General features: G+C 42.7%; 1 protein-coding gene across 7 annotated transcripts in view; it reads right to left on the reverse strand.

Annotated features, from left to right (window-relative positions):
* IKZF1 (IKAROS family zinc finger 1) overlaps positions 1-24,603 on the reverse strand; it is a 95,449-nt gene that overhangs the window by 23,948 nt on the left and 46,898 nt on the right. For 3 of the 7 annotated variants that reach the window (XM_065399941.1, XM_065399940.1, XM_065399939.1), the window contains exon 4: positions 3,050-3,310. The exons of 3 other annotated variants lie outside the window; for them this stretch is intronic. In XM_065399941.1, the coding sequence (XP_065256013.1) occupies positions 3,050-3,310 (261 nt within the window). Of the gene's footprint in view, positions 1-3,049; positions 3,311-5,649; positions 5,710-24,603 lie in introns of all 7 variants that reach the window. One more of the 7 variants, XM_065399945.1, reaches the window with a different exon arrangement.

A 24,603-nucleotide genomic window follows, 5' to 3' on the forward strand; every position in this document is an offset into this window, starting at 1 on the left:
AAATGGTTACTTCTATTTCCCTATGACATCCCTTTAATTTAGAATGGCTGGGCCTGATCCTGAACTCTTTCTCCAATCCCTGCACAAGGTACCTCCAATGGACTTCAGCAGATTTACTTGCAAAAGGAGTTCAGCATCAGACCTTGTTCAAAGCAATGACTTTATCTGACAGGCTAGCAAGACAATTAAGGAACCTAACTTTAGAACTTTTAGTTTTATTAAAAATAAAAAAAGATGTAGGTTCTACCGAGTGCATTAAAGCATGCGTGGTATTTTCCGCACCATTCTACATGTTGCATACTTTACTTGCAAACTGTGGGTCAAATTAAGAATCCTACAGGTGGTGGTGTACTGTGCAGAGGAGCAACACTCCACTGGGAGTTCTCGGAGGTCTTGGGCCTAAAGCTGCATTGCTTTGCACATTGTGTATCCATTTACACCTGTGCAAAAGTGAGTGCAAAGTTGCCAGTCTAGTTTAGTAACATTTTACACTCACTCTGCATAGAAGTAAATGACTCCACCAGCTGCAAGGCAGAGGAGACTTGGGCTTAGTGTGTACGTGCTGGGCAAAAGCAGATATGCTTCCAGGGGGGTTGAGAGTGAGGAGTGCTCAGAGGCAGTCCTTGCTATGCTATTTTGAAAGGTATGGCATACAGTCCACCCAGCACTGCTCGCTGGACACTGTCTGGTATATGGAGATAGGCAGAGCCGTGTCCGCAACTTCACCTTGGCCAGACATGCCCCCATGTGGATTATTTACCACTCCCATCAGTATCACCTCCATTAACAGCCCTGCTCTTCAGAAACTTCAGTGAGTATCTCCTCTCCCTCACCACCTATTCACTGCATCATACTTTTAGCAAATGATGAATTAGCTTCATAATGCAAGTAGCTTTATACTACAGTCAGAAGCCTCGAGCTGACCAAAAAACAGCTACTTGCATATTATATTTCATAAAAATAACTATCTGGCAAAACAACAGAATGTTCTTCTGTCTTCAAATTCCACAGTAAGTCACAACATTCTGTGTCAATTCATGCAACACCACCTTTTTTATATCATTATATGTTGGGCCAAATGGGTCTGTCAAAAGAACTCTTGTGGGCATTTTATCAATTTTTAAATAACTACCCTTTAACATTCAATAAAAGAAAAAAAAACACCAAACCCTTTACTACCGCTATGAAGTACACTGCAGTATCACACTTTCAATAATTTTTCATTGCTTTTCCAATAAAGATACAAAACATCTGCTTTTCCCGTAGAGAAGGCTATAATGTGTCTAATTTAATCACACCGTGTTTTGAAATAGGTAAGTGTTACAACATTTCTAAACATCACCACGATCATTTCTTATCAGCACTCAGTGCTACGCTAGAGTACAGTTCCCTACTGTAGCTTGGGCAGTTGCATTTAAAATGATAAACACTAGAGCTGGAAAGGTTGTTCTGGGTCATTTCATGCATGCTCCCCAGTTAGTGCATTATTGTTCTCTACATTAAACCCATAAGCATTTTATTTAGCCTGCTCCTGAATAGCTCTAGGGAAGTTGTTTCCACAATTTTCTTGGTAAACAATTCCATTGGCTAATTAGTTTCACTAGTACCACGATCTAAACACAGGCTACTACTGTTGGTTACATCATTCTTACCTATCTGAAATAACTGCTTCCCCTCTTCAAGTATTTATGCACAATTGTCACATCCCTTCTTTTAAGCAGCATAATTTATCAAGATAGCAACATTTGGAAACTCTAGGGCTGAATTCTTCTTGATATCCAACAAACTGGGCTACAATTTTTGGCTCTGATCCTGCAACTGACTACATATAGCTCATCCCCATGCCTGTGTCAAGCTGCACTGAGTTCAAAGTGACCTGTCCCAAGGCAAAGTCAGTGGCAGGATCGTGCCCTTAGATTTACTGTGTGGTGTTATGATCATTAGTTCTTATGCTCTTTGAGGCTCTTTAGAACAAAAGAACCCAGGCAGAAGATCTACAGCATTGTGATAATGAAAAGCTACCATTTATGAAAAAACAACTTCATTCCATGTCTCTCTGAAGTCCTACTGGAACTCCTGCAGAGTCAATTCTCGCTGATGATCATTATAATAGGCTTTTATTTTGTAAAGCATCTGCCATGAAATCAATTCTGGTTGCTTTCAGACCTTATTAGAAATTATGAAAAAAGATTCTTAGACTTTTAATTTACTTAATTTGTGGCACTGATCATTTTAATAGCATGATCTTCTTGCAATGTTGGAAATAGAACAGTGTTCACTTAACAGTGCAAAACAATTCAGAAAATTTTCTTGTAATTTTGCCCACATTTTCCAAAAAAAAAAAAAAAAGAACCACATCAAGTTAGTTTAGGGATGCCTTTGGAATCGATCTTTGTAAGTGAAAGAGAAGTGAAATTGTTATGTATCTCTCATATCAGTTATACCATGGGTTCTCAACCTTTTTCTTTCTGAGCCCCTCCCCCAACATGCTATAAAAACTCCATGGCCCATCTGTGCCACAACAACTGTTTTTCTGCATACAAAAGCCAGGGTCAGCATTAGGGGGCAGCAAACAGGGCAACTGCCTGAGGTGCTACACCATAGGGGGCCCCGCAAAGCTAAGTTGCTCAGGCTTTGGCATCAACCCCATGCCATGGGGTTTTGAGTTTCTGCCCTGGGCTCCAGCAAGAGTAATGCTGGCCCTGCTTGGCAGACCCCTTGAAACCTGCTCGCGGCCTCCCTGCGGGCCCCGGACCCATAGCTGAGAACCACTGAGTTATATGATAGTCAGCATATGTTAGTGCTGAACCCTTAAACCATGGGTTCCTTTTCAATTTCAGACTTTCTGGGATGGAGTCAATCGACTGTAGGAGGAATCTTGCTTCATTTCGAATTCAGAATGGAATGGCTCAGTAACACAGTTTCAAATGCTTAAGGAAGCTGCATTGACATACAAAAGGGAACATGCTCCCAACACTCATAAAATAAGTCTTTTCCTATTTATGTGGCCATTTCTTGGCCCTAAAGGAAAAACTATGCCAGGCCTTACCAGTGTGGCTTCTTTTGTGAACCATGAGCACATTGGGACCGATGCAAATTATCCCACAGATATCACATTTTAGCTTTCCGTTAGGAAGTCGAATGCCTCCAACTCCTGACATAGCTTTGCTGCCTGGGCCATTGTGTGAGCCATTCATTTTCTCTCCAGAGGCATCAAGCATTCGTAAATCCTCCGCACATTCTTCCCCATTCATTTCACAGGCACGCCCATTCTCTTCATCACTCTGAGTCTCTATTTTAATATTACTGGCTGAAAAAAACAATACAGGATGCCACTCAGTTTTGTTACAAAATAAACACAGTGGCAAAGAAACAATCAAATCAAAGGAGAAAACTTAGAAACAGAATGTACAATATACCTACGCACAGAAACCACTGATATGGAGACATTTTTATGTGCAATGTGGTGAGTTCTGTGACATATGGAATAATGGGTAATGGATACCAGTAACCAAACACAAGATGATTAAGTCTTTCTGATTTCTGCAGCTGTAATATCTGCATCATCAATCCAAATGAACTGGAAGGAGAGTAATTATGAATCCATATTGTTTGGACACCAAATGGTGAAAATAAGTACCCATCAAAGACAATGGGTGCCATTAAAAAATACATTTGCCACTCTCCAGCGATAGCCTTACCAAGACACCTCTTCTTCTGCGAATAGGAAGAGATTGAGGATTGCACTTATCTTGAATCCACATACTGATTGATTATTTGTCACTATGGAAGGAGACAGCATGGCAGTGGGAAAGAAGAGGACTCAGGCACAGATGAAGAAACCAAGGAGTGAGAAGGAACAGGCTGAGGCCTCTGGGACTGAAACTGTAGTTGAAGTAAAAGGAGTAGGACTCATGCACTTGGGACAGCATGACTGAATGCTACTGGGTGACAGGAGAAGGTCTCTAGAACCAAGGACAAGTGGTGAGAAGGGGGCCAAGTCAGCAGGAGAATATAGGGGAATGGTTTAGACTGGATACAGGAACTGGTGGCTGAATGGAGTGGTCCCATACTTAAAACATAGTCGTATTCCCCATGCAGGCTGAGTGGATGAGAGAATGGGTTGGCATTATAAACCTTTAAAAGAACTGCGTCAGAAAATCTGCTTCTTCCTGTTTATCTTAAGTCCCTTCTTTAATGCATGTGAAACTGTGTAATTATTCAGCTAATAAGGGTAAAAAAGGTACTACTGTTTGAATTACATAATATAATTTTTCTCTTGTTTATATGAATAAACTACAGGTAACATTTTTGTGTATGATAACTGCCTTTGGCAGCTGCTGCATACGTGACTGTTATCTTATGTGAACACAGCAAAGACCTGAAACCTCCGAGAATTAACTAAGTACGGGGGAGGCCTGTAGTCAATTATGATAACTCCATTATTCACTCTTTACCCATGCACAGAGGTTGTATTATGTTGAATGTGGACTAATAACCTTTTCATCTTTTTCCTTGATACTACAGCTGGTCAAAATTTTTCAAATGAATTTTATTTGTTGTTGAAAAACAGCCCTTTCTTAAATTGAAAATAATTGTTACAATTGAGGTTTTTTTCCAAAAACTTTTATTTTTATCAGCAAAATTAAAGCAATGAAAAAATGTAAATGATTGACTGAGCACATACCTATTTTCACCCAATCCAGAACCAGGATTTTCTTTCATTGTAATAACAATGATTTCATATCGATAAGAGACATAAAAGATGATGCAACAATGACATATATTAAGCCAAGGTCAATAAGTGAATCTTGATGTTCTTCTAAATATGAAATCAGTTCACCAAACTCTGATCTCTGTTACACCCAACAATTGCACTGAAGTAAAATGATTCCAGTGGGATTGCACAGATGTAATTGATGGTAGAATTTGGCCCAATATATGTATTGCTACAGGATAAAAGTTGAGGACAAAGGAGTTTAGTTTTAGCACTGGTTGGTTGTGCATCTTTTATAGGTCTATAGGGTCAATCTAGATATTTTTAATGTGTTTTTAAGGTAAAGCATTTCTATTGTATATGCAACCTAAGTCTGGGACAAGTGCACACATTTCCTCTCCAGCTTTCCTCTTAATGAGGAGAAAAATTCAGAGGTCCAGAAAAAAATACCACTCACCTCTTAGCAATTTAAAAAACACAACATGTTTATATACTACATGACTGGCTCAGAAGTGATCAGTAGTTTTCTCTAAACTCAGTGGCAGTCAGGAAGCACTCATTTGCAAATGTGACCCAGTTGGTTAATAGAAATGTACTGTCTTGTCACATGACTGTTTTCAGCCAATCTTGCATCAGCCTTTTTCTCTTGCTTGTAGAAAAAAATTATTGAACAAAGTTAGTCTTATTTATCAAAAATTACAAATTCTTCTGTATTAGCAGACCCAGCCAAATGTGACTTTTAAAACATTTGTATCTACTAAGACAAAAACTTAATGTGGGGATACAAAAAGGATTAGACTTTTTAAGTCCTTACACAGTATATGTAATTAAATGCAGACAAATGTAAATTAGTGAGCACTGAAGTGACGGAAAAAATAAAAGTGCTAGATGGACATGCCCTTCAGTGAATTGAGAGCACACTGTATACTTACGGGAAAAAGATTTGGGAATTATTGCGTGAAAATCTCTAAAGCCTTCAGCCCCATATGTAGCTGCAACAAAGAAGGCAAACAGAATGCTGGGTTGTGGTACTGCTAGCAGTAAAAGTCAAAGAAGATGATATTATTGCTACAAAAGACATTGCTTACCTAAAAGAGAGGCAGAACTATCACCACAGACATAGCACAGAAAAAACACAATATAAAGGAAGGACAGCAGAATGATAGCTAGAAGGAGAATCCTCATGTACATGCACAGTAATTTCCCTTTGAAAAATGCTGTTTTTCCAGAGTTCCATAAGTTCTCTGATGTTTTGTGAAACTTCAAGACTTCTCTGAATTTTTCCTTCCTTGATAGCACCAGTTTCTGCAGGTCTAGTGCAGGTAAAATTCCCACTGAAGCCAACAGGAACTTTGATTAGAATTTTCAAGGGAAAGTCATTGAAAGGCAAGAGGAGATGGACACGCAACTGCCTGAGCCTCTTTGCAAGTCTCTGCCTTTGTCTTCAAGAGAACTGCATTATAGAGGCATGATCCAACAGTTTTTTCCACTCCAGAGAACTGTCCCTTGTTTGTATTCAATCATCTCTATTTACTTTAGTGACAAAAATGAGTGTTTTTTTGCTTTTTTCACTTCTGTTAACCCTGCAGAGTTAACTAAGGGTTTGTCTACATGGTGCATTAGTCTGCACTAGAGGTGTGTAAGTTCTAGTGCACACCTGTGTGTCGTGCACTAACTGGCCTGTGGGGACCCTGCTAATGAGCATGAAAAAAGTTCCCTAGTGTGCATTAATATAGTACTGTTTGAAATGGAACTATATTAACGTGCACAAGGGAGCTTTTAGTATGCCCAGCAGGGCCCACACAGGCCATTCAATGCTCAAAAGGCCAGTTAATGCACAGACATGCTGGTGCACATTAGAATTTACCCTGCTGTTGGGGCACACTATACACCACGTAGACAAGCTCACAGTGGAAAGAGAGTGTGCTGGATTCTATTCCTTCTTGCACATCATCATCATCATGATTTTTTTTTTATTGAGGCCTTGTCTACACGGGTTTTTCACCACCAGCGTAGCTCAACAGTGTAGTGTAGCTGCACTGATGCATATACCTAGTGCAGACATATTGTACTGAATTGTGGCAACCTGAGGTGAGCTGCATGGGGACAGATAACAGTATAAACCAATGCAATGCTTCTACTATGGCTTTTGTAGTGGTGCACCTGCTTTGGTTTAGCTACACTGGTGGCTAAAAAATCCAACAAAGACAAGGCCTAATTCCAATCAGCTGCACCTATGCAGCCCCATTTATTATAATAGAGTTGCACAGGCCAGTGTTCCTGAGGGCCTAATTTGACTTGCAGAACTTTTATTACTGGGGAAGATGTGAGAGAAGGAAAGAACCCAGCTTGTCTCTAACATCTCAGAGGGAATTTACAGGCCTGGCTGTTAGGAAAATAGATCTCTGCACGAGTAAATGGAGCACATTTTTATAGAGTAACTTTTCAGAGTACTTTAATTACTGAAAATAGCCATGGAGGTATAGAGCATCAATGTACTCAACAGGAGCCTGGATGTGTTAGAGCAGGAATGGGGAATAAAACAAGTGGAAATGGGAGAGTGTTTAACATGGTGGGAGGAGGAAAAGGAAATCAGTTTAAATGTACACCTCTACCCTGATATAACACAACCCGATATAACATGAATTCGGATATAATGCGGTAAAGCAGCGCTCCGGGGGGCGGGGCTGCGCACTCCGGTGAATCAAAGCAAGTTCGATATAACACGGTTTCACCTATAACGCAGTAAGATTTTTTGGCTCCCGAGGACAGCGTTATATTGGGGTAGAGGTGTATTAAAGCAGATTTTTTTAATTGTGATCAGTTGTGATCAGTGGCATGGCATCAGTTTTTAAAGTTTTGTCTGAAGCTTTATACTTGGATTGGATTAAATATCAACATTTTCTGTTTCTGTTGGAAGATGAGACTTGCATGATCTCCTTCCCTTCTATGGAGGTATTTCTAGTGCTCAGATGATGTGACAAGTCTCTCCGGGAGCAGGATTTGTATTTCAGATTTATTGATGCAACAATAAATATTTGATACTTTGTGTTTTCCAGACAACAAAACATGAATTGCCCAGTATTGTACAGATAACCTAACCCATGCACACTATATGATCTATTATTATTATGAAAACCTAGCCCTTTTAACCCAGTCAAGCTATTATTCTTTTAATTAATATGCTTAAATTTGGTTAGAGATGACCTTTTAAGCTCCTATACAGGTTGGGCCTGATTCATCACTGTGATACTTCATTTTTACACTGATGTAATGCCACTGAATTACACCAGCAAAACACTGGACTAATGTGGTGGTGAATTAAGATCCAGATACATAGGAGGTTAAATCAGAATCCACTTTCACTGTGATGAATGCATATATTGCACCAATGTGACTGAACTACCAAGTCCCCCAAGAATGATGTGATAAATGCCAAAAGACAATTGCAGGAAAGGCAACTGAAAGGTAAAAGAGGCTCTTGCAGATTTTAAGAGATGATGATATTAAGAGAACCATCTATCTAATGTACGTCTCCCACAATCCCCAGCTTCCTCTCATGGTTCCTCCCGTGACCAAAGCGCCTGTCTCCTAACCACGTACCAAATCCTTCATCTTCCTATCTCCCTGACTATTTCCACAATACACGTAGGTAATATCAACCTGCAGCACATTGGAAACTGCAGATATAAGGACAGAGAGTAAATTGTGTTTAATATCAAAATATATGAGCAGGGCTAATGTAATTATTATTCTATTACTTTTCACATGTGTTTCAACAAAACCTCAATTTTTAAACTGAAACGATGCTGCTGCAAGATTTCCAGTCTGCTGCAAGTGGCAGAAGTTACAGGCCCAGCTTTCTGTGCAGTGCACAGGGGCCTTGGCATGAGCAATATGGAACTACAGCATAGCAAGGATTAAGGGAAGACAGAGGGATTTGCAGATGATAGAGGTCAGATTTGTATTTGTGTGTGTGTGTGTGTGTGTGTGTGTGTGTGTGTGTGTGTGTGTGTGTGTGTGTGTGAGAGAGAGAAAGAGAGAGAGAGAGAGTGTGTGTGTGTAATGCTGTTCAGGATTCTTGTTGGTTTGGAGGAGGAAATCAGGGCTTTTGCTACACAGAAACCGTTTCATATTGTTATGGGGAAGGCTGGTGGAGAGGTTTGGTTATTTTTGGCCCCTTGAGAAAAGGATTTGGGCCCAGATCCTCAAAGGTATTCATGTGCCTAACCACCCCATGATCCCCTGGGAGGAGCTGGGCAACATGGAGTGAGAAATGAGGGGTTTTGTCATGAATGAAGATTTGACAGCTGGGAAGAAGGGGGAGAGAGACCACAGTGGGTTGCTTGGGAAACAGGAGGCTCTTAATGGCTGATAGAGGATTTGGCAGTTGAGTTTGGGGTATTCAGGATTTTGTCACAGGAAGGGAAAGGAAACACCCACACTCTCCTCTTTTGTTTTCTTCTCTCCTCCTTTTCCCTCTCCCAAGCCACAAGCAATGAAGCTGCAGAATCCCAGCAGACACAGTGCCTCCGTTCAAAGCATCCTTACTGTGCAGCTGCTTGTTGTAAGGAATCGACTCAGAAATCTTGACTCTGTGTTCATGGGATGCAGTATAATTCAATAGGTGGAAATCTGAGGCAAAAAGAGTTCTTTCTGAGCAATTTGCTGAAATATAGTCAGGCAAGATCAACGGGCCATTTCTCAGAGAACTTAACTGACTTCTGGTGAAACAGTAAATCCTGCTGTTTACATACTATGACTGTCTCGATCCAGTAAATGTCTGTTTTACCACACGCTGGATTATAGTTTCTAGTCTAGCTCTGAAGTCCCTTTATGCAACCCACATATAAAGAAAGCTAAATTTTTTTGCTGGGAGAAGGAACTGCCTTTTTATATGCTTCCTTTCCCTGGGTGTCTGTGCATCAGTTCTTAGAATGGCTTGACTCTAGCCTAAAGACACAAGGCAAAATTTTCAAGAGCCCCTATGTGACTTAGGGGTCTAGGAGCCTAAGACTCATTGAAAGTCAAAGGGTCTTACAGGCCATTTTTTCAAAACTATTTAGGAGAGTTAGGTGGGAATTATTCAATGGGAATTAGGCAACTAGCTGCATCTTGAAGTGCCTAAATAGATTTGAAAATCTGGCCCTAAGTATTGAAGTCACTTTTGAAAATGGGACTAAGCCTCCTGAATCACTTAAGTGCTTTTGAAAATTTTGCCCTTATTCTCTTCAGTTGATATTCCAAGGAGTTTATACTGCAGAGCTAGATTTGCAATGGCATTTAAGTGCCTAAAGATGCAAATAGATGCCTAGTGAGATACTCAAAAGTGCCTAAGCAAGTTAGGTGCCTAAGTCACACTGATTTGAATGGGACTTAAGGGCTTACCTTGCTTAGGCACTTTTTGAAAATCCCACTAGGGAATCTTCATCTTGTGATACATAAGGGTATTTTTACACTGCAGTTAAAACCCTGCAGCTGGCCTGTGCCAGCTGACTCAAGCTCGCGGGGCTCGGGATCAGGCGCTGTTTAATTGCGGTGTAGATGTCTGGGCTCAGGCTGCAGCCTGGATTCTGAGACCCTCCCACCTCACAGGGTCCTAGAAGTCAATAGCAAAGGAAAGGTCCTTTTGAGTGTTTGGGTTATTTTTTGTGTGTGCAAGTTTTGTTTTAATTTGATATTTTAAGGGAAGTTGGAAGTATTCTGCTGCTATCAATTGATGTTTTAATTTACAGTACAGCAAGATTTTTGCATGAAGGATACTATAATTGTTCAAGCGGTGGACGGATAAAGCTGCAACAAGAGCCAATTGATTTGAATACTGGATTTAAAATGTTGTGCTGAAGAGAATAAAATCTTTAATACCATCCTTACTAGCAAATTACAGACAATACTGCTGAAGAAGACAGGAACAGATTATTATTTATTATTTAAAAAATAAACAAGAAAATCAATCCAAACTTTGAGACAACACATGGAGCGAGACTTTGCTCTCATTTACCCTGGTAAAAATCTGCCTAAATATAATATTTTCAGTAATTCACGTTATTTTATTATATAAAGACTTTCAAATAAAATCAGATGTGGTGGGGTTTTGTTTTGTTTTTTTAAGTGGGGAGGGTTTTTGACTCAGATTGTGATGCTAATTACCCACCTGAAGTCACAATCCCTTAGTTTGTGACATCACAATGAGTTGTTGTGGAAACGATTTTACTGTCACAAAGGCCTGGTCTACACTGGGGGGGGGGGGCGGGGGGTGTCGATCTAAGTTATGCAACTTCAGCTAAGTTAATAACGTAGCTGAAGTCGACGTACTTAGATCGACTTACCATGGTGTCTTCACCTCAGTGAGTCAGCTGCTGCCACTCCCTCGTCGACTCCGCCTGCGCCTCTGGCAGCTGTGGAGTACAGGAGCTGATGGGAGAGCGCTCAGGGGTCGATTTATCGTGTCTAGACTAGACGAGATAAATCGACCTCCAGCTGGATCGATCGCTGCCCGCAGATCCGGCGGGTAGTGTAGACATACCCAAATAGGTGTAGTGCTACAGGTGGGGAAGAAGCAGCTGGGTTTATGAATGCCTCAGAAATATCCTTGGTATTAAAGGCCAAAGGGAAGAAACAATTCACAGAACTACAAGACATACAGGCGAGGTGTTTGTCCACAGAATGATTTTCAAAGATACAAAATTCATGGCCTGGCTTGTAAAATAATGAATGAAGTTTATTCTCTAGTTTGACTTCTTTATTAATAACTCTTGCCCCTCCCATCCCCCCCCATGCCTTTTTAAAGCTTTCTCCATGGAGCTGTGAAATATCTTTAAAAAGGTCTGGGCAGAAGTTAATAATGATAATAATGAGGTTAATAACAATAATTAATAATAGCTTCAGTCACTCACTTCAAGGAGAAAGTAAAGAAATTTGTGAGTTTGCTTATCTGCATCATTTTTTTTAATGGGATTGGTCCAGGTTACCAGTTTGAGGGACACAATATGGCCTTGCTGGACTTATCCAAACTGACTGGTTCTTGAACTCCAGAAAAAAAGGAGATGAGGCCAAATCGTTTTAAAAGTGGCCTGTGATTTTTCACGTGCAGTTATTGCACTTGCATGTACAAGTACCAACTGGAACATGCATATGTGATACTTACATGTGTGCAGTGCTTAATTTTTGATGAACGAGATGCCAGGGCTCAAGCAATTTTTTTACTTTTATAACTGATGCAGCAAGCCTTGCTGCCGCTATGGTGCCAGGGCTATGAACTGCCAATTTTAGAGGTGCCGGGGCTCAGCCTTGGCAAACTCTGGCACAAATTAAGCACTGCATGTGGGAAACAATAAAAAAAACTAGATGCCATTTACGGTTGGCTAAAAATTTGGACTTTAAAATACACTATTCGCATGGATAAAAGAACTATTTTTAAAAAGCCCCCAAAACCCCTAAAAGCAACAACAACCACCTGCTATAAACCAACCTGAACAAATTCCAGTACAGCACTTTCATCAGAAAAGGATTCAACCTGTTGAAGAATTCAGTGTGCCAAGGAACAGCAGAACCAGTAAGACAAATATAAGCTAACCCCTGAAAGAGATGAGTAAACCTAGTGACAGAATAGGTCGACTTTCCTTCACAAGCACCTGTTTGTGAGTCGTTTACTGTACCACAAATTTCAGAATGGTAAAGAAGAGACTATGCATGAAACTGCAGGTACTTCATAATAATTGGGCAGCTGCTCAGACTCATCTAGTTCTCAGATGGATTTTAAAAGGAAAAAGGAAAAAAAGGAAGAAAAGTTAGCACTAAGATCCACCAATGCCTTGAGGCCCCCTGCAACTGCAGCATACTGGGCATGCGGGATAAGGATGATTCCTGATGCATCCTTCTGAAGTAAACTCAACCACTCCCTCTACTCAAGGTTCCTAGACAATCAGCCTTTGGAATCAACTTGTTCCCTACCCCAATTTTGGCTTTTACTCAAATATACATGATTCCAGACACACAGGCTCCTTCAGATAAGCTATCTCCAACAGGACAACCACTCTGGTGAGCTCCACCCATCTGGTGATCTGAGGCTGCCATTTCCTTCCACTGCAAATGCAAAACCTGAGCTAGAGTTCACAGAAGAAGCACGTCAGTATGATAGTTGATGGGCAAAATATCCCTGCTTCCACATTCTCTTAACGGATGAATAAAGTTGCCCTTCGCTTATTGTGTCATGCAACCAGATTGGCATTTTCTTGTGGAATTGTAATTACAACATGCAAGTTGGTGCATAGTGAATGCAAATGAGTGGACATAAAAAGCCACACCTTTCTGTATGTCCACAAAATGGGTCTCTATTCCTCCAGGACTGTGGGGATTTATGCACAGCCTCCTATTAACATCTGATTATCCAAGAAATCCCCACCACACCAAGAAGAGAAAGTGCCAAAGAATTCTGTTGCAGCAATGTAGGTGATCTGGTAAAGTCCAACAAAAGCAGATGGGGGCTAGGAGGTGAGAAACTATTTTGCACATAGAACAATGATCAGACCTAAGGTCCCAATTCAAAAAGGTACTTAGGCATGTGACTATTCCTATTTAAATCTATTAAGCATGCATCCAGCTTTGCTGAAGCAGGGCCTAACTAGTTAGGTTCTAGAGGGCTTTATAACCAGTTCAATGGGCCTAATCTGCACAGTTCTGCTCTGGATCTAAACTAGAGGGTGTTTGAATCCAAGCAGTTTATCTGCTGCCTGTTGGGTGTTCACCTGAAGTATCAATAAAATTATGCATTGTGGAAGGGAGAAAAGTTTTATCAGACAGAGACATTGATCAAGTGCTACTTATAGGTGCTAACAGACCTGAGATTTATAAGAGACAAGGTGGGTGATATAATATCTTTATTGGACCAATTTCTGTTGGTGAGACAGACAAGCTTTAGAGTTTACACAAAGCTCTTCTTCAGGTCTGGGAAAGGCACTCAGAGTGTCCCAGCTAAATACAAGATTGAACAGATGGTTTAGCATAAGTAGTTAGCACACATTCTAAGAGACCATTCAAGGTGAGCTTTCTAAGGCTTGGTCTACACCAGTGGCTCTCAACCTTTCTAAACTACTGTACCCCTTTCAGGAGTCTGATTTGTCTTGCGTACTCCCAACTTTCACCTCACTTTAAAACTACTTGCTTACAAAATCAGACATAAAAATACAAAAGGGTCACAAGACACTACTAATGAAAAATTGCTTATTTTCTCATTTTTGCCATATAATTATAAAATAAATCAATTGGAATATAAATATTGTACTTACATTTCAGTGTACAGTATATGCAGCAGTATAAACAAGTCATTGTCTGTATAAATGTTTAGCTTGTATTGACTTTACTAGTGCTTTTTATGTAGGTGTAGCGTGGCGGTCACCCCGCTCCTGCCCTGAGGGGGTTAAAGCAAACCTGGAGAGGGCTGTGGTGGAGAAATGCTAGGCTGATTGGGGGAAGCAGCCACAGGTGGCCCTGTAAGAGGGCTGAGGGCCAGAGACTGAAACAGACACTCTCTCTAGCTTCCTAGAGAGAGAAGGACCTGGCTGCCTGGGAAGCTGAGGAGGGTACCTAGGGTGCAGCAGTGCTGGGGAAGGGCAGAGGGAGCTGGGGAGCTCCAGCCTAGCAAAGCCCCAGGCTGCAGGCCGAGTTAAGGGCCCACAAAAGGGTACTAGGGCTGCAGAGAGGCAGCCCAGAGATAGGCAGAGGCAGCTAGTCCAACCCCCCTTGTCGATGATGAGTGGTTTACAGACTGCCTTCTGCCCCAGTGAGCGGGGGGCTAAATGGAGACTGACAGTAGCCACTGAGGCAAGATGGGGATAGGGGGTTGGGGGTTCCCCTGGGAGGGAAGACCCAGAGTTCAGGGGTACTGTGGTCGGCAGAATCCCTGGACAAAGGGCACCAGGTCTGGAAGGGAGACGGGGGGCAGTGGTAGGTGAGACACCAGCCTGCAGAGGGCGCTCTGGGCTGGAAGAGCTAATTCCCTGGATGACCAGCAGGAGGCGCCGCACCGGTGAGTCCTCGCCCCGCCACAGTAGGCTTTTGTAAAACTAGGCGAATATCTAGATGAGTTGATGGACCCCTGATGTCCCCAACACATACCCCTGGTTGAGAACCACTGGTCTACACTACAGGGTTAGGTCGATGTAAGGCAGCATACGTCGACCTAATTGTGTCAGTGTCTACACTAGAATGCTGCTTCTGCTGAAGTAAGTGGCCTGCTACACCGACATAATACCGCCACGCGAGGCATAGTGCTAGTGTCAGTGTAGTTAGAGCGTGCAGTAGACACTGTGTTACTTAGATCGGCATATTGGCCGTCAGCCCCAGATGACAGGCTCAAGGCTCCTCTTCCCCCGGCCTGGTGCTGACAATTGGGGTGGGGCAGCTATGAGCCCCATACGTACAGCTGAGGCTGTCAGCCCCAGGGCAGCGGCAGGGCTCCAGCTGTCAGTGCCCCACAATGCCCCACTTCAGTGGATGGAAGCGCTCCAGGTGAGGACGTGCACTGCTGACAGACTGAGCACAGTGTGGACATGAACCACCGCTTTAATACTGTAGTGGCTATATGTCAACTTAACTTAAATCAACTTCATTTTGTATGGTAGACGTGCCCTAAGACTGGTAGCAAAGGCTCATGCTTTTAGTACAGGAAATCCAGGTTTGATTCTCCCTAACAGTGACCCGCCCAGGGGCACAGTGTTGCACAAATGCAGTTCCTTGCCTCCTCTGTTTCTATCTGAATTTATTTTGCAGGCACATTGAAGAATAAGAAAATAACGCAAGGGCATTTAGTGTGAATTTTTAAATAATGCAAGTCACAATATATAATAAAAGTGATACGAAATCATTGTCAGATATGAAAATATTCACAGCGGATATAGGTGCATCTGTGTGAAGCTGCTTTCTGCAAAGAATCTATAGATACAGAACTTCCTGGCTTTTGTTGCACCAACAGTTTTCCAAAAGAAGCAGAACTTGATACATATCACAATTTAAGAGCTTGTCTAAACTTGAAATGCTACAGCCACACAGCTGCTGTAGCACTTCAGTGTACACACTATCTATGCTGACAGGAGGGGTTCTCCTGTGAGTGTAGGTAATCCACCTGTGAGAGGTGCTAGCTAGGTTGACAGAAGAACTCTTCTGTTGACCTAGCACTGTCTACACCAGGGGATAGGTCGATTTAACTACATTGCTCAGGGGGTTGGACTGAGCAACCTAGTGGGTCGACCTAACTTTTTGCTGCAGACCACACCTAACGCCAATAATGACCTCTCCTGACAGGGGAGGCATCCACTCTCTCTCAAATCCTTCCTCCAAGAACACTTCGGGGAAACTTATCAGTGTTGATCTGCACTCTAGGATGTGCTGTTTTTAAATAACAACAACAAAATCTACTGCCTTGCTGTGTGTGGATTCCACTTTCTGATTTAGGAGTGTGGCGACACCAGAGAGTTTTGCAATCACAAAGAGAGCAATAAAGGGCTGACTGGTGCGGGACCAGTCTTTGGAGAAGAGGGGAGGTTCACTGAGGTAAGGAATTAACAGTGGGGTCCAGAGAGACAGGTGGGTTCATAAACAAAACATTGTAGTTATACGTGTAAAAGCTCACTGCCTAGTTACCAGAATAGAGGGGAATAGGCTGGAGAGATTCCTAGCCAAAGGAAGGGCACAATGAGGTGGGGATCCAGGAACACAACCAGTGGAATAAGGCTACATACTGGTGGTCAGGTATATAGAAGTGATGTGAAGTGTAGTTAGGGGAGAGAATTTAAGCCCACTGAAAAAAACTCTGTGAAATCCCTGTACATGCTGGATACATCAAGAATGATCGTTTATAAGACTAATATGGTTTAGGTGGAAAGAGATATATTAATTAAAGACACTGTATTAATTACTCCCTGCAAAAAGAAGGTAAACATTTTCAATGCTCGAATTCGATGAACAATTTACATATCTTGAGCGACTTATATGGAACTATGCAGATTTACATTGGCCCCTAAATGCAACTGATCTGTTTAAATACCAATTTGCATATTTAAAGCGATATAACCTCACTACAAAGCAGGCTCCTTTTTCTCCTTTGTTGGCAGAATAGCAGCACAGCGTAGAACTATTACCAGGGATTCTTCAGCTGTCATGGTGATACATTGTACTGTATGTTAAGAGACTGCTGATGGTTCCCCAGCTGTCTTAAAGGTTGGTAGGCCTAAAATGAGATCTACCAGCTGCATTTTGGTTTGTGGGTGTGTCTTTATTAATCCCATCATCCCTCTGTGCTGCCTGTGTGTTCTGCTTTTGAGAACAGGTCAAAGATTGAAATAGACAAGAATCTTGCCACCCAATCTCTTGTAGACATGTCACTGAACAGAGAAATTGACTTTTTCTAATGTTCCAGGCCTCATTTTGTGGAAACAATAGATTTTTTCCTCCCTCTTTCCTAGGGTTAGATCAATTGGGAAAATAATTCTGAGTTTCAGGCCTATGAGGATTTGTCTATGCTGAAAAAAACCCAACAACCGACGGCAGCAAGTCTTAGATCCTGGGTCAACTGATTTGGGTTTGTGTGGTTCGTGCTACGGGGCTGAAAATAGCCATGCAAAAGTTCCTGCTCAGGCTGGAAATGTGCTCGGGCAAGGGGGATGCATCTCAGAGCCTGACTCAATTGACCCAGGGTCTGAGACTTGCTGCTATGGGTTTAGTGTTTTTTTGCAGCATAGACAAGCCCTTAGTCATGACAGTATCCCTTTGCCTTGTTAGACACTTTTGTCTGACTCTTTTGATGCGTTTTCTTCTCAGATGTTAGAGCCAATAGGAGAATTTTGATAATAGTTTACCAAATCACCAGTGCAGCCAGTTGTTGTGATGAAATCTAGATCTTTGGGTAGAACACCTAAAACTATTACACTGGAATCTTGTGTCAGCTTTTTGGATCTCACTGATGGAGATAGCCCTTGAAGCAAGTCTCTTTACAAAATTATTCCTTCCGCCTTGTGTATTGCAGCCAATCAGTTGCTAGTGTGGGGATCGTATGTCTGGTATTGTGGCCAAGGAAAATGTCCAGTATGTGCTAAAAGTAATTGGGTGTTCTGAACAGCGATGGGAGATCCTCAAAGGGCTCACAGGTTTGGACCAAGTTGGAAACATCTTACTTAGCCTATATTTATCCGAACCTTTTAAAGTCTCTCTTTTTATCTCACTTTCCCATCCCCTTTTCCATATCCCAACGTCTTTATCCTCATCCAAGGGAAAAAAACAAATCCTTCTTCCTTTCCCCGGACACAGTCAGATCCCAGCCATTATTGGGACTGGGGGGAGGAAGTCTCTGAAGTAATTTTCTCTTCTGTGCTGCATCCAACAGCTCTAACCAAATGTAGCCTGTTGCAGCTTTCCTTAGGTCTGAGATACCTCAGAACACAATGCTAAGACAACCCCAGAATTTGTGGGAGGCTAAGATAACAGCTGATCCAGCAGAGAGTGTCAGAACTCCTGTAACCCCCAGCAACTCACAATCAATTTAAAAAAAGACAGAAGTTCAGAAATGCCACCCACCTGCCTCAACAGCTGGGAGAACTTAATGATACCAGTGGTGAAAGGGGATAGTCCCAGCAGTGAAGGAGGGAGACACTTACTCAGGAATGCCTAGTAGCTTCTTCACCCTCTGGCAGTCTCTGGCACCCATTGGCAGTTGAGGGGGAGTGGTGCTGAGTGTCATTATTCCTCAGCTCCCAGGAGCAGGGCCACGTGGTGCCTCTTTTGGCTCTGTTCCAGCATCCCCTCCCGAACTAGGAATGGGAACCCGGTCTGAAAGATGCTGCGTGTCTAACCGATCTCCTGTTTAGGGGGCAGAAGGGAATTTTTTCTTCCGTGGGGCAATTAGCAGAGGACTGGGGAGTTTTTCAGCTTTCTTGCAGCACCTTCAAGCCACTGTGGGTTAAGTAGGAGTGTGCTTGGTACCTAAGCTGAGATGGTAATTCATCACAACTTGCAGCCGGCTTCCAGTGTGAGAATGAGATAAAAGACATTGAATTATGATGATGGGCCCTGGTTTCATGGAATAGGGTGATACCTTGTGGCCCTCGTGGGCTGAGGTCCCCACCCTTCTGTATCCTCTTTCCCCCTCGCGGGGGGATGGTGGTGGTAGGACTCAGAACAAGGAGAGTCCTGAGGGGTAGGCTGAGGACAGCCCATCCCAAGTTATGGATTATATGGTAGGAGCCCTATAACCCCCACATTGGAACCACTTAAATACCTGCTATAGGGAAATTCCTCATTTCACCGCTGTGTCCACATCAAAGGGGGTTCTTGAACTGCAGGGGACATTACACTGAGTTGTAACAAAAAGGAAGAGGCACTTGCAGGTCAGTAACCACTTTAGGTGAGATGAACTGTTATGACCTAAGCTGTGATTGACATAAAATAGCTTTGAGATTTGGGCCTGTTCTAAATTTTCCTTCCGTCTGTTAAGCACTAAAATTAGATGTATACTTTTAGAATTTGTTGGCCACTTTTATCGAGCTGTGCTGTTAAGTAATGTCAATGTACGATGGATTTTTTTGTTGATTTAACTAGTACAGTGATGTCTTAGCACTGAATTTTGTTCCTTTTATTCCAGGCCATAAGAAAGTCTCAGTTTGGCACCACGGACCTCACATTTCTGTTAACAGGTACACTGCTGTCTCACACAGCAGGTATGTGATAAGACACTCGTGCATTGGAGAGTACAGTACCTATAGGAAAAAGCTGGTGCTCAAAGAAAACTGCTGTCACTCAGGTGTCATACCAGACACCAGCAGGACAGGAGTTTACCGTCAAATTGACCAAGCTGATGATTTGGAGTGACAATTTATAATTTGAGCTTTTTGAGCCTGATTCTGATTTCACAGACACCAGTTTGACTCCACTGACACCAACTCCTGATTTACACTGGTACAAGTGAGATCAGAATCAACTCGCTTCACACCTGGTGTAAAGTGGTGTAGCTCAACTGAGGTCTGCCCTATAGTGCTGAACACCTCCCCAATAGTGTGCATGGCAAGTGAAAGACAGATAGCATTGGCTTGGCCAGGCATAGTGAATGGTATTCCCCTTTCACTGATGCCAACATCAATTAAGAGTAACTCAATTAAAGTCGGATCAGATCTAGTGTGGACAATGTCGGTGCAAGCTTCCCTGTTCTGCTCTTCAAATGCACATGAGTCATGACTGCAACTTCCCAGCTAATCAATTCCTGAACCTCTCTTGAGCTAAGACGGACAGTCACACTGAAACTACACCAAAAAGCGCAGTGGTTTTGTGATATAGAATAGGAGGAGACAAAAACACTCGTTCTCACTTTTGAGCAAAGGCCTCAATCCAACTCCCACTGATGTCAATGAAAAGGATTATGTCTACTTCAGTGGAAGCTGGAGCAGGCCCTAAATAAGGTTCTTAATTCAGGGTTCTAGATGTCAAAGGCTAGTGTGCTAACCCACTGAAACTTAGTCTGGATTTAGAAACAGAAAAACATCAGCAGTACTTTTAGGCTGGGGAATGGACAAGAAGGAGAGCCGTGTGCTCAGTAGTGACCACTCTAATTATGCAGCCAATTTTACTTTTAATAATTTCTAGAAAGGGAGCCGAGATCACACACTTACTTTATACAATAATTAACAAAACAATCATTATTTTCAGAGTGCCAGCATCTTAAATTATAATGATTTTTATCTACACACAAGAGAGGTTAACTAACGCACCACAGACAACTCTCTGTCGGCAGCAGTAAACAAATGCCTCCAAGAAATCCCCATTTGATAAACTGGCCCTCATAAATACCACCCCATATTTAGTAGCTTCACAGATTTTAAGGGCAGAAGGGACTAATTATGATCTGGTCTGTCCTCCTACATAACACAGGCCGTAGAATTCCAGTAAGTCCTGCATCGAGACCATAATTTCTGGTTGGGCCATAGTATCTTCTAGAAAGCCATTCAGTCTTGATTTAGAGGCTTCAAGTGATTGAAAATCTACTACAGCCTAGGTAAGTTGTTCCAGTGATTAATTACCATCTCTGTTAAAAATCTGCACCTTATTTCTAGTCTGAATTTGTCTAACTTCAGCTTTCGCTCCTTTGTTCAAGCCTAATAAATTGCTTTTTATTTGCTCACCTACCCCTAGAAGAAAACATTTTAAAAAGTGATTAGTGATTTTGGGTGCCTCCATCTCTGGGTGCCCATCTTGAGACACTTTTAAGGGTCCTGATTTTCAGAAAGCGTTGAGCACCCATGCTCTGAAAAGCAGGCCCTTTTAAGGTATCTCAAGTTCAGCATCCAAAAATGAACACCAAAAATCACCAGTTACTTCTGAAAATTGTGGCCATGCCCTTTTCATATGTGTGCATGTGCATGCATGCACTCTGGTAGCTTCTCACACATGTTTTGTCTATCCTAACCTATAGGTGGCCCGTGGAGAGCTAAACTATATTCTGAGACAAGTATCCCTGACTTCTGCAACAGACTAAAACTTTTGCAGGCTGAACCAGTTTCATTCCACATTCAAAACTGGAGGGTGTCTAATGAATTAAATAGGAAAATGAGTAATCCAGTCAGCACAGCAGCCCTTGTGTTATTGACTCAGTCTTAATTTAATTTTTTTTGATGCTTGTTTTGGACATGCTGCCGATTTTTGGACTGACAACACAGAGGGGACTGCATCATACACTATGTCTACGTTTATGGCGGTGTGTAGAGCAGTGGTCTCCAAACTTTTTTGATCGCGCACCCCTATCAGTAAAACGCCCGAACTGCCGAAGCGCAAAAAAAAAAAAAAAACGCTCCTCCTGCCGCGCACCCCCAACGATCCTCTTGCGCGCACCCCACTTTGGAGACCACTGGTGTAGAGTACAGACACAGCACACCCACCTAGCACAGGTATAAATAGCAGCATAGATGGTGAGACACAAGCGAGTAGAGAAAGCACTACATGCTTTGAACCCCACAGTGTATACACTACACAGCTCTCTACGTGCCCAAGTCCTGCCTCCCATGTCTACACTGCTATTTTTAAGCAGTGCAGTGTCCTGCTGCCTCCCTGCTGCCAGAGCCTCCCTCCCTCCCCCCCGGATTGAAAGGCTCTGGCAGGGAGATGCAATGGGGAAAGGCTCCAGCAATGGGGAAGCCTCAGGGAAAGGCTCCAGGAAAGGCTTTCCCCACCGCCTTCCCACTAACTGAGCCTTCACTGCAGCGTGTAGCTACACATGCAGTGCCTGTACTCTACATGCCGCTGTAGGTGTAGACATAGTCATAGACATTGTCAGGGGCTAAGCTGGAGGGTTTGTCAGTTGGGTAGTGGTTAGTTGGTGTTTTTGGCACCTGGAGAGGAGTGGTAGGTATCTTGGGACTTTGCGATATACACATTACATGGGTTGTTCTGCTAATATGATCAGCAGGGAAACAGGTAACATTATTAACAGGTATTGTCCTCTTTAGGGTTCAGAGTCCACAACCAGAGCTTTTTCAGACATTGCTTCCAATTTTGCAGCTGCAGGAGCCCCTGTCTGGTCATGCTCCAGTGCTGAATAGTATGGAGTACAAGCTGCTTTGCCGTGGCTGAAGGTACATTTTTTTTTTTTTTACACAGCATTGTAAAATTTCAATGGGACTTAGGCTTCTAAATCAACTTAGGTGCTTTTGAAAACCCCACCCTGAGAACGCCACAGAACTTGAGTCCCCTAGGGAATCAGGATCTCTCTTCTTCTACTGCAGCCATGGCTGAGGCATATCACAGCTTCCCCCTTGTCGGGTTTAACAGGAAACCTCCAGCTACTGTTCCTCTAACTGCTCCCACAAACAAACACAGCAGTCTGGACATGTTACCTATTTCCTCCCACCCCACACTTGTATGTCTCCTTAGCTGCCCCCTTCCTCCCTGTGAGTCATGGAACAGAATTTTGGAGCAAGTCCTACACGGGTTCTCAGGGCACGTATCCAGGCAGCCCAGCTGAAAGGCTTCAGAAGGCCCCCATGTGTAATATTTGCTTATAGCAACCCTGAAAATGCCTTTCTGAAGTGGATGGGGGCAGTACACATCTCTCGGGGCAAGCGTTTCTGGCTGCCTGCAGTCTCAGGAAGACCACACTGCACCATTTACATTCACCACCCTTTTAAAGGGTTCACTTCACAAACATGAAGTCTGGATCTGTACTCTTATCTTTAGGAGAAAAGCAAAGCCCAGATTCTGCAGCAACTTCTTTGGCTGAGGAACCACTTAATGCAGAGGCCCCTGGTCACAGCGAGACCTAGAAAGTGACAATGTTCCTCACAGTATAGTATAAGAGTTGCACACATTGTTGGGGGTCTCACAGCTGCCTGGCAAATTAAGCAGGACTGAATGTGTCAGATACTTAATGCAGCTAGTTTAGTCTTTACTGTGGGTCTAGGCCAGTGGTTCTCAAACTTTTGTACTGGTGACTCCTTTCACATGGCAAGACTCTGAGTGTGATCCCCCCATATAAATTAAAAACACTTTTTAATATATTTAAGACTATTATAAATGCTGGAGGCAAAGCGGGGTTTGGGGTGGAGGCTGACAGCTCACAACCCCCCATGTAATAGCCTCATGACCCCCAGTGGGGTCCTGACCCCCAGTTTGAGAACCCCGGGTCTAAGCCAATACAGCTTTAATGTAATGGGACAGATCCTCATCTGGTTAAATCATCAAAACTCCGCTGAAGCCAATGGAACTACAATTCACACTAGCTGAGGATCTTCCCTAATGTCTTTTTCACCTTCAGACAACACTGAAACAAATACATTAAAAGCTGCCATCACAGACCCCTGCTCCAGAACCTCTAGGCTTGGACAATCAGTCTCCCCTGCTTATAGGTCTCTTTCTCCCCTCCCCACTGCCCCACCCTTCATCTCCACACTCCAGGAGGTGAAACCGAATACCAGCAATTGTGACTCTGCAGTTTGTGTGTCATATTGTAACTGGGTTTCCACATCCTCCTCGCACTGTTGTAAAAGCACTCGAAGAGGAAGAAGTGCAAATAATGAAATATAGGAATGCAGGAAAAGAGGAAGCAGCAGAGACACAGCAGCCCAACCGAAATGCTAAGAATTATGGAGAAGTGACAGAAAGGGAAGCACAGACCAGGAATTGCAGTCGGTGGCTTAGCAAAAAAATAACAAAAACAACAAAAAAAATAGGCTTGGCTTTTCTGCCTCTAAATCAACCTTTTAAATTAAGATTCCTGTTTGGCTTTCTCTGGCTTTATTTTTTTTTCATTTTAAGGCAGTTACCGAATTGTGAAACTTCTGCACACAGATGGATTTACCCAAACAATAGGTGTTGATATAATGGGGCACTGTAAAAATCTTCAAATGAGGGGGAAGAACAATGTAAGGAGGGCATAACAAGAAGGAATAGAGAGAAACTGAAAAGCAAATAGCTCAGAATGTCTAGTTTAAATTTTTCCAAGGGTGAGAAGGGTTGATTAGACAATGGGTTCATTTGCCGGAGGTAGCCATTGAGAAGATGGTAGCGGAGGGGTTTAGGAGACTAGATAAAACACTGAAAGGATTGGCCTATTGGGCAATCATGTACTAGTGCCAGCGGATGGAGCAGACAACTTAGGAAGTCCTTCCAATGAGATAATGTACAATTCTGTCCCACTACTTCAGAATGAAACTTGTTGTCAGCAGAAAGGGTTTTAAAATTCATATGAAGTGTTCTCTCTTCTCCTTTACAACCAGATCCAGCAGCCCATGCTTGGTTTTTACTCTCTCTAGCGCCCACTGACTTTAATAGGAGTCTGTCTGACTAAGGATGGAGTAGAACTTCAGGACCTGACTAAGGCAAGCTGACTTTCAGATTGCTTTAGGAATATAGTG

Source organism: Emys orbicularis, chromosome 2 (genome assembly GCF_028017835.1).
Source record: "Emys orbicularis isolate rEmyOrb1 chromosome 2, rEmyOrb1.hap1, whole genome shotgun sequence".
NCBI lineage: Eukaryota > Metazoa > Chordata > Testudines > Emydidae > Emys > Emys orbicularis.